This window comes from Talpa occidentalis, unplaced genomic scaffold, assembly GCF_014898055.3.
Source record: "Talpa occidentalis isolate TD23 unplaced genomic scaffold, MPIMG_talOcc4v2.1 talOcc4.14, whole genome shotgun sequence".
NCBI classification, from domain to species: Eukaryota; Metazoa; Chordata; class Mammalia; order Eulipotyphla; family Talpidae; genus Talpa; species Talpa occidentalis.
Window position 1 is genome coordinate 56,855,593 of NW_023601433.1, and position 18,485 is coordinate 56,874,077.

The 18,485-nt window shown below is 37.8% G+C and overlaps 1 protein-coding gene across 5 annotated transcripts in view; it reads right to left on the minus strand.

Moving 5' to 3' along the window:
• The window catches only part of SFMBT2 (Scm like with four mbt domains 2), a 194,087-nt gene that overhangs the window by 38,535 nt on the left and 137,067 nt on the right, over positions 1 to 18,485 (minus strand). For all 5 annotated transcript variants that reach the window (XM_037510580.2, XM_037510576.2, XM_037510577.2 and 2 more), the window contains exons 11-15: positions 15,176 to 15,302; positions 8,400 to 8,513; positions 5,986 to 6,028; positions 3,954 to 4,024; positions 1,718 to 1,857 (exon numbers count right to left, since the gene is read on the minus strand). In XM_037510580.2, the coding sequence (XP_037366477.1) occupies positions 1,718 to 1,857; positions 3,954 to 4,024; positions 5,986 to 6,028; positions 8,400 to 8,513; positions 15,176 to 15,302 (495 nt within the window). The remainder of the gene's footprint in view (positions 1 to 1,717; positions 1,858 to 3,953; positions 4,025 to 5,985; positions 6,029 to 8,399; positions 8,514 to 15,175; positions 15,303 to 18,485) is intronic.

The following is an 18,485-nucleotide window of genomic DNA, read 5'->3' on the forward strand; positions in this document are numbered from 1 at the left end:
TTTTTCCCACCCGCAGGCCACTTCCCTGTGCCCTCCCGCCCCTGTCAGGCCCTGCCACACTTACCACACTGCAGTGGTCTCACTGCTTATTCATCCTACCCATCTATTTGGAAGCTCATTAACAGCAGGAATCACCTTGGAAACATTTCATATGTTAAATGCTCCCAAATAAACAGCCACCATAATAGCCCAGTCCGTTTCCTATTGACAGAATATTATAACCTAGTTTTCGCTCTAAAATAGATTTTTCTATGTACAGAAAAGTCTTTGATGGTAAACACTACACTAGTAGCCTAGAAAAGCAAGTGTTTGCTTTGCTGCAATGGTCTCATTCTCAAAATGAAATGAAAGCTGACAGAGGTCCTTGATTTGACAGGCAGCGTTAGCAAGTGTGACTCAAGGGCTCCTGTCATCTGGAGCAGTAACTCTACAAAGAAGGCCTTCTACAACTTGGTCCTGCCTCACACTAGCATCAGCCAAGCCAGATTTCCCTATTTCATTTTTAAATATAGCACACCTTTATACTGATGACTTATGCCCAGCCTAAGTGGTGAGGCTACCACCACTCATGACCACCTTCCAGAACATTGTCTTCAATTTCCATCTGGTAGCCTAATCTACTTTATCTTCAAGGTCCTACTCACTTTGTCCAAGCAAGCTCACATGTCACCAGCCAGACGTTTGTCACCTCCTCCAGGCTCCCAGGACACTCTGCTCTGGTCTGTTTTGAGTACACACCTAACCATACATCTAGTTCAGAATTATGTCATTTCCTTAACAAGAAAGTGAAGCCCCAAGAAGCCAAAGACAGATCTTTTTTGACCCGGGTCTTCATGCAACATCTGGCTCTAGAAGTTGCCAAACAAAACATTTGTTCCATAGCTACGTGGATCATTGTGCCCAAGGAATTAAAATATATTCATCATGCTACAGTAGCAATAAAGAAAACATATACAGTGCCCTCTCTCTTAAAAGAAAACTAGGACCTTGTGCAAAAAGCAGAGACAGAGTTTTAAGAACAAGCTGGAAAGAGTTCCAAAATTGCAATCCATCTCCAAATACTGTGTGGGGTTAAGCTATAAAAATTCAGAAGAGAGAAAAACCTCTACCAAGGTGGGGGTTATACCTCCATCTGTAGGTCGTCTCCTGAAGGTGGGAGGTATCATGGGAAATAATGCCATCAAAATGATGGGTGGGATGGGCTTTGCCAGAAGGCAGCCCGTGACGCAGCTCAGGCCAGCACTTGGGGGCCTCTGGAGCATTTATCCCACACGTGAGGGCACAGGCGCTATACTGCAGGGGGGAGGGAAAAGAAGATGCCACGCCTCACTCTGTGGAGAAGTGTCCATTCTTCACGATACCCTAAATTGTCTTGGAAAGTCCTTTCTTACTGCCTGTCTAGGCTGCGCACCTCTTCAAAAAAACTTCCACTCTCCAACCCCAAAGCCCTCATTCCACACACAATAGATCCATTCCCATCTTCCTGAAGCACTTTATTTATATCTAGTGCAGCATTTGGGGGATGAGTATCTCTCTCCCCAAACTGTGTCATTCATGGCAGGGACACCGTATTCGCATTGGCAGCATCTAGCCACAGGACTGAGATGTAGCAGGTGCTTGAAACATGTCCCCTGAATGGATTCAAATTGTTTGCATGGCCTTCAGAAAGTGCGCCTCCACTTTTGGCCTTCTGTAAAAACAACCAACTGTGATTTACCTCTTTGAGGACCAGCACACATTTGCCGGGCCCCACAGACTGAGGCAGCTCTGCGATCCTGCCTTTGTTGAGGTAAGGGCCTGAGAAACACCTGTGGTTGATGAAAAGCTGAGGACAGCAGTATTTCCCGTTGACTGTACCTGCGGGGAAGAGCAACACAGCTGATGCTTTAGGAACCAACAACAAAGAAATTGCTTAATCCACTTAGCTGACAAAACTACCCGGAGAAGCACTGCACCTGACTGTCAGAACATTTAGAGCTATAATATCTTAGCAATTCCGATTATTTTTTTCTACCATAAAAATGAATGTTTCTGTTCAAAAAACACACACAAAATGACAACTAAGTCATCATATGCAGCTTAAGGAAAAAACAATATCAGCTACCCAGTTAAGTCCTCCATTAGTCTACCTTCCCCTTCCTACTAGCCTGAATCTGGAACTTACCATTCTATTCTAATCTATAAATTTTGCTACATACATCTGCATGCGGATATTGACAAGTAATATATGATATTTTGGGCATATTAAAAATATTTCCTAAATACAACATTTTGTTTGCTCAACATAAAGACTCTGAGATTCAAGTTGGCAAATGTATATCTGAACTTTCCTTCAGTTTTTCAGCTTTGTGCATGTCTTCTATTGTATAAATAATTCACATAACTGATTTTCCATTCTTGTATTGAAGGAAATGTCATTGTTTCTTTTTTTAAATATTACCAACAGTAATATTTATATTGTTAAATATTTGACAAATTCAACTATAAAAATCTACTTTGGCTTCTGGACAAGAAATTCTTACAAGTATGTAACAAGGAGGGACATGCTTGGCCATGATGTCTACAGCTTCTGTTTTACTAGACGAGGCCAAACTGGTCCAAAGAGAGACACCCCAATCTATGTGTCTATCAGCATCACATTGCCCCACAAACTAGTCACCTCTAGATATTGTCAACTTGGTTTTGCCAATCTAATGGACATGAAATGTACTTTAGAGTAGCTTAAATCTGAGTTTCCTTTCATTGTGATTTCAAGTTGGAAAGTGAACAGAGCGCACTGGTGGTCTCATTCTGTCTCAAGCAGCCATGGGGAAAAAGAATAACTAAATGCTAACATATACATTAAACCTTCTTGATGTCTATAAATGCAGAATGAAGTTTCACTTTCAGCTAAGAAACTCACTTCCCCCCACCACTGCTATAAGCTATGTGAACAGTGGTGCTTCTGTACAAATACTGTTATTAATTTGGGAGGGTCATTTAACGGTCCAGGAAGGCTTATTTTCATAGTTCTTCAATTAAGAACAGGTAGGATAGGAGAATTGTTATCTTTTCTGGACATAAGACAAAGGGGATAAAATAGACATTGAAAGAGTCGCTGATATGGTTCCTATAAAACCATTCTAAAGTTTGAATTCTATACAATAGACAAGGAAATTAAGTCTACAGCTACATTTACATGGAAAATTTTTTGGTAGGATTACCCTGCCCAGACTTCAGAAGAAAACAATTTTAGTAAGTCTACTAAGAAAATTGCTCTCTTTACAGCAAAGATAACTTTGACTAATAGGATTTTTCCACGGCATATAGGTTTGAATACCGAAATTCAGAGCAGGTTTCATTTTTCTCAAAAATAGAATTCTTAATCAAATATATTACTGAGCTATACAAATATGTCTATAATCAGATTTGTGGTCAAAGGATGACTCATATTTGTGTTTTCAAAGGTTGTTAGAAGATATAGAACTTTATACATTTATATTTATATATTAATCACAACAAGTTATGCAAACACAGGTGGTTTAAAGAAACAATTCAAAAACCTGCAGGGACTTAAGTATTAACCACTAGTGTAAGAATGCAAGTGGAGATGGCATAAAATGTTAAAAAACAGAAATGTTATTTTAGCAATGATATTTTCAGCTCCTCATTTTCCCATATGATCTTCCATGACACACAGTCCTAACTGTGCTTGTAATTTCCAAAAGTCACATGGATTCTTTTCCCGAAGACCTAAAGAAGTATCTAGAGCTACTGACCAAGCAGCTTAATTAAAAAAAAAAGCACAGAGAACTTAGCTGAGAAATTAAAACAGAAAGTGCAATTGCTAAGTAGCAAGAGAAAAAGAACATAGGCTCAAGTTAGGATATTCTCCAATTGACCTAAAGTTAAAGTTATAATCATGTCTCTACTCTCAGCAACAAGTTAGGGAAGGACATAAAATCCTCATTTACCTGTGGTGTCCAGGTGAGGGAATAAACAAAGGTCATGAGGTATTTTCTCAACAGGCACTGTGGATGGTAATCTGTAAATACAGAGAATAAAACTATCAGTAGTCACTCACTTTAGAAGAAACTAGTAAATTTCAATGTCTTTTCCTAACTTCACATGACTATTGAAAAAAAAAAAACCCTAGTCAAGAATCCAGTAAGATAGGGTGAGTACATGCGGGCCAGTCAATAAGAACAGCTAAGATCACTGGCGACAGTTGTTCTCAGATTCTTTAAGGACATGAAGAAGCGTGTGGAACATTTGCCCCTTGAGCAGTCTCCACTGATCAAAGAAGTCCTTGCAGACTGCTGCTGGGCTGGCACCTTGTCACAGAATTGTAGTAATATCCCTAATTACATTTTAGACATGAAGAAACAGTAACTTGCATTTAATTACAGTCAGACTTCACTTCAATGTCTACTTGAAAACCACTTTCTGCTGACCTTTGATTTCTGGTGTCTGTGCAGGTGATCTGCCTTCAAGGAAGAGAGGACCTTCAAGGAAAACCCACACATGTTCTTAAGAAGCTGTGATGGTTCAAAAGATGTGAAGTCTAAGGTTTAGTCTAAGACTAAGCACTTTGTTAAAGTTTAGTGAAAAGTTGCTGAATGAAGATGAAAGACAAAAATGTAGCTTAGGGAGGCCTGGTGAACTGGGCTTCACAGTGGGTGTTCAGGTTGGCTGTGCAGGAGCCACACAATATAACTGTGATGCACATTTAAAATAAACCATTTTGAGAGATCCTCAAGGGGTCTATAGCCTGGTTCTCAGAGTGGGGTTCCCTAAGCTGGCAAATCAGAATCACCTGGGAACTTGCCAGACATGCAAGTGCTTGTACCCCACTGCAGACAACCTGAATCAGAAACTGAAGCCCAGTGCTCTGTTTTTGGTTTGTTTTTTTTTTTACCTTTTTAAAAATATTTTGTTTTATATAATTCTTACATCATTTTTTCATTTTTGTACAATGTATGCATTTTCACCAGTGCTCTGTTTTAACAAGCTCTCTGGTGCAAGTAAAGAGTGAGACTCGCTGGTCCTCAGAATGCCAGTTTAGGAGTTGTAATTCAAATGTGGATTCAGTTATAGGACCATGATTTTATTATTTACTCTCTCTACTCCAAAGTTATCCAAGTAAAATTAGATTTAAATTACTAACGGATACCCTGAGTTTAGCAATGAATGTGCCAAAAATCCCCACGAAAATGTTATTCCCATTCAAACAGCAATGCAGGTATTATTTGATTTCTTTTAAAGTTTAACTTTAAGTGGCACATGAAGAAATGCTGTTTGCCATTCCCTTTCCATCAGTATATTTTTATGAAGAAAACAGAATCACTTGGCAAGAGATGTATATGTTAATGGATTTTCAATGTTTTTCAATATATAAAAACGTTACCAACAGCTACAGTTTTCCAAAGACATAAGTGCTTACAGGTACACCCTCTGCCTGAATACTCTCTCATAAGACTACAACTGAAAGGCTGAGTAATCTACATTTATTCAACAGCTTAGGGTCCACAAATTTTTTCACATGGAATCTAATTTAATCTTCATTATAACCTTGAGAAAATAGGTATTATACAATAAAGATGCTGAGAAGCAGAGAACTAAGGCAACTTGTTCAAGTGCACCCAGCAGGGAAGTGCAGAGCCACCAGGTCCAGTCAGCACCCTGGGCAAGACTGGGCAGTTCTGTGGCACCCTGGGCATTAAAGACCACTGTTATCCAGTTGTGAGACTGGACTGTCTCTCAGGTATGTTGACAAGGGATGAAAGCAGAAATTACAATCTGGAGTATGAACCCATTAGAAGCAGGCCCCGTCTCTTGTACATAGTAGGTGCACAATAAATCACAGTGGATATATTTTACTGTCATCCTCGCTATTGAACCGTTTAACATAACTCTCTAATAAAACAGCCATGTTGCCCGTCCTCCATAAAGACACTCCAAAAAGTACTATGTAGTTTTTGAAATAAGAAAAACCACAAAACTTACTGTTTCTCTGGCTGCACGACTGCAATCTTTCTTTTCTTTTGTGCTGTAAAACAGGCAAACAGGAAAAAAAATAGGCTTTGTTAGCTAGTTGGTCAAAAGCATTTTAAAAAATAGCTTAGTGTAAAATGGTGTCCGTTTTAAAGTAGCAATTTGAATACTGAATAATTTGAATACTGAGAAGTTACTTCATTCATGTCACGATTTTATATTAGTTTCATCCTGAATATATTAGTGCTTTGATTCATCAGAAATGGGGCTTCAATAAAATTTAGCACATTTAAGCTTATCACTACATTGGCTACTTTATTTTCAAATGTGTTTTTTAATAGAAAAAGAGTGGTCACACATGAATACATGGCAAGATATATTGTTAGTGTGACTATCCAGAATATTTTTTTCCCCCACAGAGAGTGTGTTAAGTCAAATGTCACCAAAATAACTCCTAAATTAGTGTTAATGGTGCGTTTTTAAACTAAAATCTTTATTACTGAAGAGGATTGATACCTATCAAATATGCCCATTAAATATTGACAATAAACTAGCATATAATACTATTTTTGAATAAAACATCTCTAGTTTTCATTTATAATTGATTAGAATCATCACAAAGACCAGTCCTTTTGGCATCTATTAATTTTGATACAGATAATTCTGCATCTTCCGACATAAGTATAAATTAATTCTAACAAAACTTCTAAAGTTGACAGAAATTGGTGGGTTTAGTTTAGTTTGCTTCTTTAAGAAAGCAAAATGCCTGTATTAGAAATGAAAACAAGACTAAATAATAATAACACTAAAATCTCTTCACCTAGCTTTATTTAGTATTTAACTCTAGTCATTACCATGAAAAGCTAAAAACTTTGTGCTCTCTAAGGTGAAAAAGAGAATAAAATAATTTGTCTAACCAAGTCTTTGTTAATAAGTATGGGGACATTGAGCTGTAAGGAGCTGAGCACAGCCAGCCTGCAAAGAGCAAAATGGAAAAGGGGCATTATTTTTAAGGCAAAAAAAGACACCCTTGAAATTGAAATAATTAGTTTAAGCTTAAAATTTTAGAAATATCTTAAAGATCCTTTCACTGGATCCGATTCATTGAACACTGGAGTGTAAGAGAAGTCTTTCAAATCCACCTGTTTCTACTCTCAACTACATACACTTAATTTCATAGAGATAAAGCCCATCTGATTCTTTTTTTTTTAAAGATTTATTTATTTTTATTTATACAAGCACTGGGTACAGTCAGAAGTGCGGGAGGGTGAGAGAATTCACCAGAGCCAGAGCAGGGAGCAGAGCAGGCAGAAGGACCGAGGTACACTGCTGAGGAGAGCAGCGGGCAGCAGGAGAGGTCTGCATGCCATGTGGGACCCTCCTCCTGTGGCCGGGAGTAGCCGGGGATTGAACCAGCACTGCGGAGGCTGCGGGCAGCTTCGCAATCCAGCGCTCAACTGCTGCGCCACCAGGGAGGCCCCCATCTGATTCTTAATGAGTAAGGAGTAGACGCAAGTGCCCTTCAGAATCTGTTGACAATAGGGACTGGGAAACTAATTATGGGATGGAATTTTCTTTAGAGCAAAGTTCTACAAATCTACATAAACAGCATATAATAGGATGCTGCAGAGAGTAGAATTGTGCTATAAATTATTTGAAGAATATTAGAAATATATTTCACTAAAAAATTAAGAACCCCCGCATCTTTAAGGACCCACAATTTTAAACAACCTTTTTGATGCACCTTAAGGGTGGAATAGCAAATGCTAAAAATTATTAGGTTTGAAGATATTTAAATGGTGTCACTTCATGATAATTACAACAGCACGTTAAAAAACACTGTTGTATGTGTTTTATATGTTGTAAGTATGTGTGTGTTTGTGATTTTTTTCTGTTTCGGTTAACTAGTAGTGTTGTTTTAATTTAGTATTTTGTCATCAGAAGGAGATGATGTAATACACAATTGAATCTCACCAGTTAATTACTGCTAAGAGCAGTTAAAAGTATTACTATGTCAGTAAATTGTTGGCATCAATCATAATTCTTTGGGGGTAAACTTGATGAGAAAATATTAGCTTTTTCAGAGACATGATAACACAAAATTACACTATTTACCTTATTTTTTTCTGTTCACACTAATGAAGTGCATACAAAATTGGAAATGAAGAGCCTAAATATTTTCTCTCTGACTCTATTTGACCTCCAATTGTCTCATCACTGTGGTTTAAGTTTGTTAACCTATGAAATGCTCCCAAATACCCATCTTGGGTAGAATTGACAGAACCAGGATGGAGAAATACTGGCGCTCTGTGGAACATCTAAACGTGTTTTTGGCTTCTACAAATTTGTATTTTTACAAAACTGCTTATTTATTCCCCCATATCCCAGATGTTATCCACCTCAGCTCCAAACTAGACAGCACTTACAGACAGTCTTGTGTGGTGTGGTCAAAGGGTAAGAATTTGCTTCACACCAGCCCACTGGAAAAATATCCATTGATTCCACATCAACAATGAACTCTGGAATCGGAGTCTGCAGACCTGCATTGGAAAAAGTCAATTCATAGTTATAAACAGGCTTTACCAACAAAGACACAGCATCAGAGTGCATCCCTAAGGTAGAGAAAAGACCCTCCTAAATGTTAAACATAAAAAATGATGACAGTCTTACAGTAGATATAAATGCCTGAAATATAAATCAACAAGAGTTCAAGGGGGTGCAAGTTAAATGGGGATTTGGGAAAAAGAGACACTTCCATTTAAAACAGGAAGAGGAGGGAGAAATCCAGAAACTAACTTCAGACCCAAAAAGCTGAAGAGAAAAGAAGTATCCTCCTGTCTTCAAAATAGCTTTGAAATTAAGGAAATATGGCCAAGCTTGGGGAGAGGACCACAGGGCACCATGGAGACTTCATCCCCCACCAGACAAGTTGACACTACAGTTGAAAGAATGAGGAAGACTCTATAACACCACTTATGAGCAGTGGACACAGACAACACAATTTCTCTAGAAAACTTATTCATTTATTAGTTTATTGGAATTACTTATTTTGAACTCAATGGGGATCTTTTGCCCTGTCACACAAATGTCAATATGTAGTAATATCTTTGCAGTGGAGATTGCTTAACTATCACATCCTGTTTCTTAATCATAATGATGCCTTGTGATAAATCATCAACATCATAGGGGAGACTCTGAAAAGAGAAGATCTGGATAGGTCATGAGCAAAAGTTTCAAGGAACCCTGGCTACTGTGAGAACAGCCAACTAGAGAAAAGAAGATTCTATAGTGACTCAATAGTTCTTTAAAAAAATAAAATAAAATGCATACACTTTGAGGGAAGATGCTCCTAAACCAAGAATCAAAGTAAGAGCTCTGTGAATAGAGAGGGAGTCACTGGCTCTGACCACTTTAACTGCTTTGATTTGGTTTCTTCATCGAGAACCAAGGGAAAGAACACAGTTGGTCTCCATTACAGAGCCATGTCATCACATGACAGCTGATGGATTTTTAATGACATGCCCCCCCACCCAAAAAAAAAAAATCCTAACTTCATGAAGCTAAATACCAGCACGCACAAAATGGTCCTGGCCATTTAACTCTGATGCAAATTACAACGGCTTCATAACCCCTTCTAGTCATAAAACAGATATTGTGAAAATGGACTACACATATTACTTGATAAATGTACGTTCCCAGTTTAGTGCCAAACCAATGCGCTGGTGTATTTAAAATGTTCTGAATACTTTCACAGCCAATTCTTATTACAGCTATTATTATTACCAGTGGTCACCATTATGTTACCTGCAAGTTACCTGAAAATTTAAGAAAACTAAACCACACTGCTAGGAGGATAGGCCTTTCATCCTCACAAAGAAAATGTCGTAGCATGTAGATTTTTAAGAGTCACTTCTGCCACTTGCTCTATCCTGAGCCCAAATTTTCAGACCACTTGTACAATGTTCTACTTGCCCTTCTCAAGCAGAGATGGTAACTGCTGATCCAATAGGTGCCACAGGGCACCAGGAAGGAAAGGGTGACCTGTTCTATTCAGACAGCAGGATGAAAAGGGAGATGACGCTTAAGTATCTTCCTAAGAGCACAAACTCCTAAAATTACATAATTACTTCACTGCCAGCAAATTATGGAAGAACATAAGCGTGGGCAAAAGCACAGAGTGGGAAATGCCACTGGTGGACTAGAGGCAAGGGGATTAAGTCAGCCTCAGAGGAAGGTAAATGGTTTTTACTGGCTTCGGTAATAGGATCTGAATGACTCCTTCATCTCAGTTAAAAGCTGGGATGTGAAGAAAGGCTCGAGGTATTCAACTAAAGAAGGAGTTAACCTTCAGTCCCCTCATCGAGAGCTAAAGGCCACACCAAGTTGTAAGGGCTCGGGTATGTGACGCAAAGGTAAAGTGCCAGAATGAGGAGTCAGTTGCTCATCCAGGAGTGCACAAGAAGGGGCTGCCAGGAACAATGCAAGCCATCTGCCACGCTTCTTCCACCTGCAGATGCAGTGCTACAAAACAAGGCTTCAGAGGATCTCTTTGTCAAGTCTAGAGAGAAATTCCTAAGGAACAGAGAGATGGGCAAAGCTGTCAGTGACAAGGACAAGACAGCATAGGAAATAGACAATCTGCAGGAAAACAACAAAAATGGCACAATGTGAAGCGAGTACTTTTCCAGGACTGGAACCCTTTCAGCGTAAGATAGGTCCGACACTTCACCAAGTGTTTATCTTCACACAACCCTAACAGATTGGGACTATTTCCAGGCCCATTTTATTCATGAGTAAACGGAGGCACAGGAAAAGATCAAATAGCTATTAAGTGGCAGATCCAGGATTTGAGCCTAACCAATCCAGCTCTGGGTTAGAAACCATTTGAGGTGGGCAGTTTTCTTTCTCTGTCTTCTTTGTTTGTGGGGTTGTTTTTTTTTTTTGAGGAGAGTCAGTTGGGGGAGGGTTGCAGCTGCCTACCATCTCTCTCATTCTTCGGAGTGTCCCAGTTATGGGCTGTAACTGTTCAGGAGCGCCCCCTCAAAAGGCAGCCACTGCCTCCTAGCACGGAAGGGCAATGAGCAGCTCTACCTTTCTGGGAGGCAAACGGGCTCAGGCGAGGGCTCCCCTCAAGGGACTCAGCCTCTGGAGTGAGAACAGGATCCCTTAGAGGTCACACTCATCATAAAGGCAGCTAGGAAACCCATCCGTTGCTTTTGTTCCTGATGCAAAGGTGATCTCCCATCCTCCTATCAAAGGCCCTCCCTTACAATTCCCATGTCTCAAAATCAACAAGCAACTATAAACCAGAGACACACTGGGGGTAGGGGAGGGAGTAGGATTAAAACAAGGTGGGTAGGAATTGTATGGGGACTATAACCAAGATGAAAATGCATACATTGTGCAAAAATGAAAAATGATGTAAAAAATGTATAAAATAATAAATAAATAAATAAATCCTTAATAAAATAAAATAAAATTCCCATTTCTATGAGACAGGCACAGCCAGTTCTGCTTCTCTCCACCAAGAACCTATCTAACCAAGCCCGGGCTTTTGGAGCAAAACAGATTTGGGAGTATTGGAAGTCCTTTTCCCCAGAGACCTTTCTTGGGCTACCTTTTTTAACCATCCAAGAAATATTGTTTTCTATCCTGACATGCTGAAGCAGCTTCTCCCAAAAATGTCTCAGGCTGACCAAACCTCTTTGTAAAGATTTTAAAACTAGTCACACTGGTTTGAAATAAAATTACTTTCACATTTGCATTTTTCCTTGTTTCATTTTTGCAAATCTCTGCGAAATGCTTATTAACCACCTGACTTTTTCACAAATTACAGAAAGGCTTAGGGGGGCAGTTTTTTGCACCTGGTTTCCTAATCATAACAAGTTGCCTCAAACAAGTTTCTCTAAGCCATGTCAGGCCTTGCCAGCTTCATCTCCTAGACTCACTTACAAACTATAGTCTGTCTAAGATACATCCAGGGAGAAAGATGCACTAGGTCTATCATGGCCCCAGGAACTTGCATGCCAATAGAATGCCCACCCCCTCAATTAATTATGATGGGCAGGATAGTTTAGTAGAACTGAACCAAGCATAAGAAAAAACTGACCATGTGGGGCCATCACTTCCTCCCTATGGTTGAAGTACAAAAGCTCAAACCAAAAACTCCTGTCTGTTTTCATTGTAACAGACCTCCCAACTTCAAAGCCAGGGTTTGCTGCCCTCAACAGCAATTTCTGTAGTGGCAACAACTAAAAGCACTAAATAACATAGCAGAAATAAAGCCTGTTAGTCAGTCTTTTGGTGACATAAAAGAAAATTCTGCCTCAACTAAAAAGGCTAAAATACTTAATATACTCAGGAATATAGAGCATATCATCTCTTTTAAACAGGATGAAAATAATCTTGATAATGACCGGGATAAGAGAAACCAAAGAAGGTGATGTAAAACGCGCTGAGGGAGCTATTCATGAGGAAGGGTAGAACCCCCCAAATCCTATTTGTCCCAATGAAACTCACTTGCATAGTGAGAATGCAGACTTAGGAGCTAGTGTGTGTGGCTGCAAAGCTAGACATTAGGACTGAAAGCAATTTTTATTACACAATAATGCTCATGATTATAGATATGATTACCTCGGGCAGAATATTAACATAAGAGAAAACACTGCGATACCCTTTCCAAAACACAAAACTCCATCATCAAAACTGCCCTTGCTCACTGTCAGCAGTTTGTGAGAGCCTGAAATTCTTTTCAAATATTACACTAATCTCACATCTTTTATTCATTGCTCTTCAATATCAGATCCTTTATATACTTAAAGAACTATGACTTCAAAAGAAGTCAAATATTAAACAAAAACAATCACTTTAATTATCAAAAAATGGTCAATTATTAATGTGTTGAAAAAGCTTAAAATCAATTTAATACATGAAAAACTAATAAATTGTTATGAGCTGCTTTATATGCTTAAAGTGTCAGCTGAATGATCCGTAATCAGTATCATCATCATCATCATCATCATCATAAAAATAATGTAACAGCTACAACATGGCCACAGCGAACCACTAACATTTTTGTCTCCAGGGCTAAGGAAAGAAAACATTATATACAAAAAACTGTGAGTGATGATAAATAGCATTGTTAAGCTTGCTGTCACTTTAGTAATTAAATGTTCAGTAAGGGTCAAAAACAAAACAAATCCTCCCAAAAAACCCAAGTAAGATCAGTGAGAGTGAACGGAATTTTACTTTGTATGTATTCTATGTTTCAAGTTTGAGTCAAAAGCACGATTTTGATTAGTAATTCCAGGTAGTTATTATTCAACAGATTGGTTTTTAAAAAATCGTTCATGTGTAAAGTCAGACAAAATAGACCATCTATTTGCTGATATCCTTCCTAATGCTAACTAATTTCAGCACTCCAGAGAATAAGAAAAAGCTGACATGAGCTGACACATTTCGTTGCCATAAAACCAGAAATTTATATCCAAAAAAAAACAGCAAAAGGAGAAAAGGCTGTCAAAAATGTTAAATATAAACTAAATGTTGCTCATCATTCTTTTTAAGAATTGGGAAGCTGCAGGGTTTGGTGAATTAAGCAACAAAATAGATGTCAAGAGCAATGAAATTGAACCCCAGGCATATCTTAATGGCTTAGCTAGTTTCTCCATCTATAAAAATCAGGACACTCTTACTGCTGTCTGTGTTAGGTAATTAACAGTTGTAAAGCACTACAGAAGCACTAACTGCTAAATAAATAATGACTGTCAAAGAATTTTAACCACAATGTGCTAAGTAATAATGATGAAACATAGGCTTCAAACTTCACAATCTTTTGTTTTCAAATTAAACTGCAAACAAGACTCCAATCTCATAGCAAGGCTTATTAGCATAGTATTAGGGAGCAAATTCAATTTACGGATCACAAGCTACAAAAGGGATCTTGTTTTTCCAAGAGCAGTTGACTCCACTTTATACAGAGCGATGAAAATAAGGGCATGTTCCATCCCAGTTGCTGCAGAAACATTGCCATTTGCCTGTGTCTAATTTTGGCTAATTCCAACTACAGGCCATTCTGCTTAAAAATCCACTAAGCAGTCAACATTTTGAGAATTTCCTTTTCTTTCAAATTGATTTTGAAATCCTCTATCAGAGCAATGGTTTAAAGTAATTTCTTTGAACATTAGCTAAAATCACTGTTCTCTACCAATCCCACTTCCTTACACTATGTTATCTAGGAGACTGTAGGCCTATCTCAGATCTCTCATTGCTTTTTAGACTTGTTTACTGAAGGATTAAGGTTGAAGATATCAGCACCAATTTTATGACCTTTCAAACTTTCAATTCTAATGATGGAATGACTTATGTCATAAGACTTAAAATATGAACCAGGAAAGTTGGCATTATTTTATAATTCATATCCAGTCTTACTGCTTTTCAATATACACTTGAAATTACTATTGAGTGCAATGAAAATGAAAAATAAATCATCAAACAAACAAAAATAAAACCAAAGAATTTTAAATCAGATAAAGTTGGGAAGATGTTAGAGATTAAATTAATTTTAAGTCTCTCTCATTGAGATATAATGTCTAGAAAATCTAGACTTCTATCTAAATTCAAAACCTATTCTAGATTCTGCTTACAAAGTACAATGTTCTGTGAATTATCTATACAATTACAAATAAAATGAAGCTATAACCAACAGTTTATACATCATTAAGCAAACAAGCCTAAATCCTATTTATTATACATTTGGAGAGAAAAATCATCTCCAGTTACTATTTTAAGGAAAAATTAAACATCTAAAGGAGACATCAAAGTAAAAGAGTATTATTCATATTAAAATGCAAATACATAATTTTATCACCATAATAACCAAGACCTCAAATACCAGTTTTAGTGACTCATACTAATTTAATTGTGACATTAGCTTTCATAATCATAGAAGCAAAAAGACCACTGTGTTCCAAACATAATTATCACACCAGCATCTCATTTCATGAAATTATTAGTTAAAATGAGTGCCTCTGAATGAATTTATATTTGATTAGTTTCACTTATTTAAGAACACTGAATAATTTAAGATCTCTTTAAATAAAAGGAAAGCAAAAGGCATCTCTGAGAAAGGCTGGTGTTCCCCTGCATCTCATTCTCTACAGATGGACTCTGAGTCTTCAGAATGATGGCTGACAACGCATACCTTCCAGGTGAAGCCACATCAACCTCCCCTTCACACTGACGACAGAGGCCACACAGAGTTCTCCTGGATTCCTGGGGTTTACAGCTTCAAGTTTCATATTCTTTGTGAAACCCCGACTGAATGATGTCTGAAAGAGAAAGAACTGACACTGAACCCGCAGACACCAGCACAATTGTGTAGAAGCTGAAATGCACACATCCACACGTGTACACACACAGGTCTTTTTCATAAAATACACTGGTTTGGTTGCATTTGTCTCCCACCATTCATGAGAAAAGAACCATGTGCTGTTCATTTGTATCCCAGAAGTTAGAACTCTGGTGCCTAATAATGTCATCTGAACGCACCATCAATCACGTTTTCTTTTCCAGTTCCACATGCACGATGTTTCTACAGAATCACAGGGGCACAAACCATTTCTTCTCTTTCCCTATATTCCTCACATCATACCTGGCACATTAAGGGGTACTTAACAAGAAAGACTGGGGTTCTGCCTGCCATCATTTCCCTTCAGCCTGAAGAATGTCCCTTAGCGTTTCTTTTAGTGCCTGTTTGCTGGTAATGAATGTCAGTAGTTTTCTTCTGTCTGATATCGCCTTTGTTTTTATTTTATGCTTTTGTTTATATTTTATTTACTTTCTAAATTGACTTAAAAAATTTACATATAGGAAAATTCATTCTTTTTGGTGCATGATCACGTGATCATAACACAATCAAGATACAAAACAGTTCCTTCACCTCCAAAACACCCTTTACCACTCCTTTCATAAAATTCAATCCCTCCAGCAGCCCACTCACTGATCTATTTTCTGTTCCTGCAGTTTCACCTTTCCATAATATTCCATAAATGGATTCATATAGTACATATTCTGGCTTCTTTCACTAACTACATGGATGACATTCAAGAGAGGCAGTCACACTATTGCGTGTATTGGCAGTTCACTGAATTTTATCACTGAGTAGTTTCAATAGATGGACCACAGTTGGGTCATCCATTTTGCAATTGAAGGACATTCAAATTGTTTCCATTTTCAGTGATTATGAATAAAGGCACTATAATTATTCAAATCAAGTTTTTGTATGAACAAAACTGCTGGGGCTGCTCTAACAAAACACCACACACTGTATGGCTTAAAAACAGAAATTTACTGTCCCAATTCTGCAGGTTGGAAGTCCAATAGCAGGGTGTTGGCAGGGCTGGTTTCGCCTGAAGTTTCTCTCCTTGGCTTGCCGATGCCCATCGACTCACATGCTCTTTCCTCTACACATGTGGTCTGGGTTTTAATCTTCTTTTCAGTTTAGATTAAGGCCCACATATATAACATCATTTTTACCTAAATTATTTCTTTAAAGACCTTCACTCCAAATACAGCAACATTCTGAGATGTTGAAGATTAGGGCTTGAGCTTTGGAGGGATAGCTTTCGGTCAGTAAGTCTGTTTTCATTTGTCTAGAAATAAATGCTACATGGTACATGTGTGTTTAACTTTCTAAGAAACTGTTTTTTTCCAACACATCATTTTGCATTCCCATCAACAAAATGGGGAGTTCCAGTTGCTAAACATCCTGCCAACACTTGGTTGTGCCACGTTTTCAAATTTTAGTCACTCTGCTAGGTAGGTAGCTCACTGTGCTTTTAACTTGCATTTTCCCTAGGAATAATGAAGTTCAGCATTTTTTCACTTGCTTCTGTTTTTAATAAAGTGTCTTTTTTTATCTTCTATTCAGGACTTAGATTTTTTTGTTGGATATAGAATTACAGTGTTCTTTCTTTGGGCATTCTAAAGATGCTGGTTCACTATCTCTGGCCTCATTGTTTTTGATGAGAAGTCTATTATTCAAATTGTTGTTCCTCTGTTTGAGGGTATCATATTTTTCTCCAGATACTTTCAAGCTATTTCTCCATATGTTTGTACCAATAATTTGATTTTTGTTGGATTTCTTTGTACTAGGCTGGTAAGAGCTTTCTGAGGTTGTTAAACTATTTAGGTCTTTCAGCTACTTTGACAAAATATTGACCATTAATTTTTCATACATTTTTTTCTCCAGTCTCTGTGGTCATACATTCTGGGTCTTTAATTATATATCCTTTTCTCCTCCAGATATTGGATATTGTTTGTCTCCCCCATTCCCAATTTTTTTTTTCCTATCTGTTCCTCAGAGAAGATAATTTCCATCCTCAAAGTCATGGGTTCTTTCCTCTGTCATCTCCATTCTGCTATGAAGCCCTGCCAATGAATTTGTTTACCAGATAATGGAGTTTCAGTTCTAGGATTTCTCTTTTTCATGCTTTCCACTCTTCTGGAACTTTCTATCTTTTCATTCATTATGAGAATAATTTCTTTTACAGTGAAGGTTTTCAAATTTAGGGTGTCTCAGAATCACTTGGAGAGACTTTTAAAAATAAAGACTTCTGGGTCTCACTCCAAAAATTGTATTCATTTGATTTAAGGTGAGGTAAAAGAATTTATATTTCTAGTAAATTCTCAGGTGAAGCTGAAGCTGCTGGCCCAAGGACAACAATTTGGAAATCATAGCTTCACACCACTGAGTTACAGTAGGGGATTTAAAAACACTTGTCTGCTAATTCTAACACCTGAGTTATGTTCTATTTGGTCTCTGCTGATTATATTGTTTATTGAGAATAAGTCAGATTTTCCTACTTTTTCATGTGTTGAGCAACTCTAGATTGAAACCTGCATGTTTTAAACGTTATGTTATAGTGACCTCTGGATTGTGTTATATTTATCTAAAGAGTGCTGGGTTTGTTCTTTTGTTTTGTTTTTGCATCAGCCAGCAATTAATTTGACTAGACTCAAACTATAAACTCCTACTCTTAAGAAGAAATTCAAATCTCAATTTAGTTCCTTCATCCCTAGCCAAGCTACATAAAGAAATTGTTAAGAACTAGCTAAAGATTTAGGCAAAGTTTATACATAGAACTTGTGATTCTCTCTTTCTGGGACTCCCTATCTGAGTCTCTTCTCACTTTCTCGGAGCTGTGTTTGTCCAAATTCTGTTATATGGTTCATTAGGTAGAAAGTCTCTTTCATATTATTCTGAATGTTGTCAAATGTGGCTGACTCAGGCCCAAAATCTGAAAATCATGGAACAATCACTGCTACTGTTCCTTTTTTCTAAGCATCCACTTGCTTTCAAAATCTGCCCGTTTTTTGGTTCATTCTCTGCATCCCTCAGGCAGTGGTTTTTTGTTCTTTCTGGAGTTTATAGTTGCTATTGCTGGAGGGTTAAGCAGCTTTTGAGCTTACCTAGTCAATACTGGAAGCAAAATTCCCTCCTTACATTATTT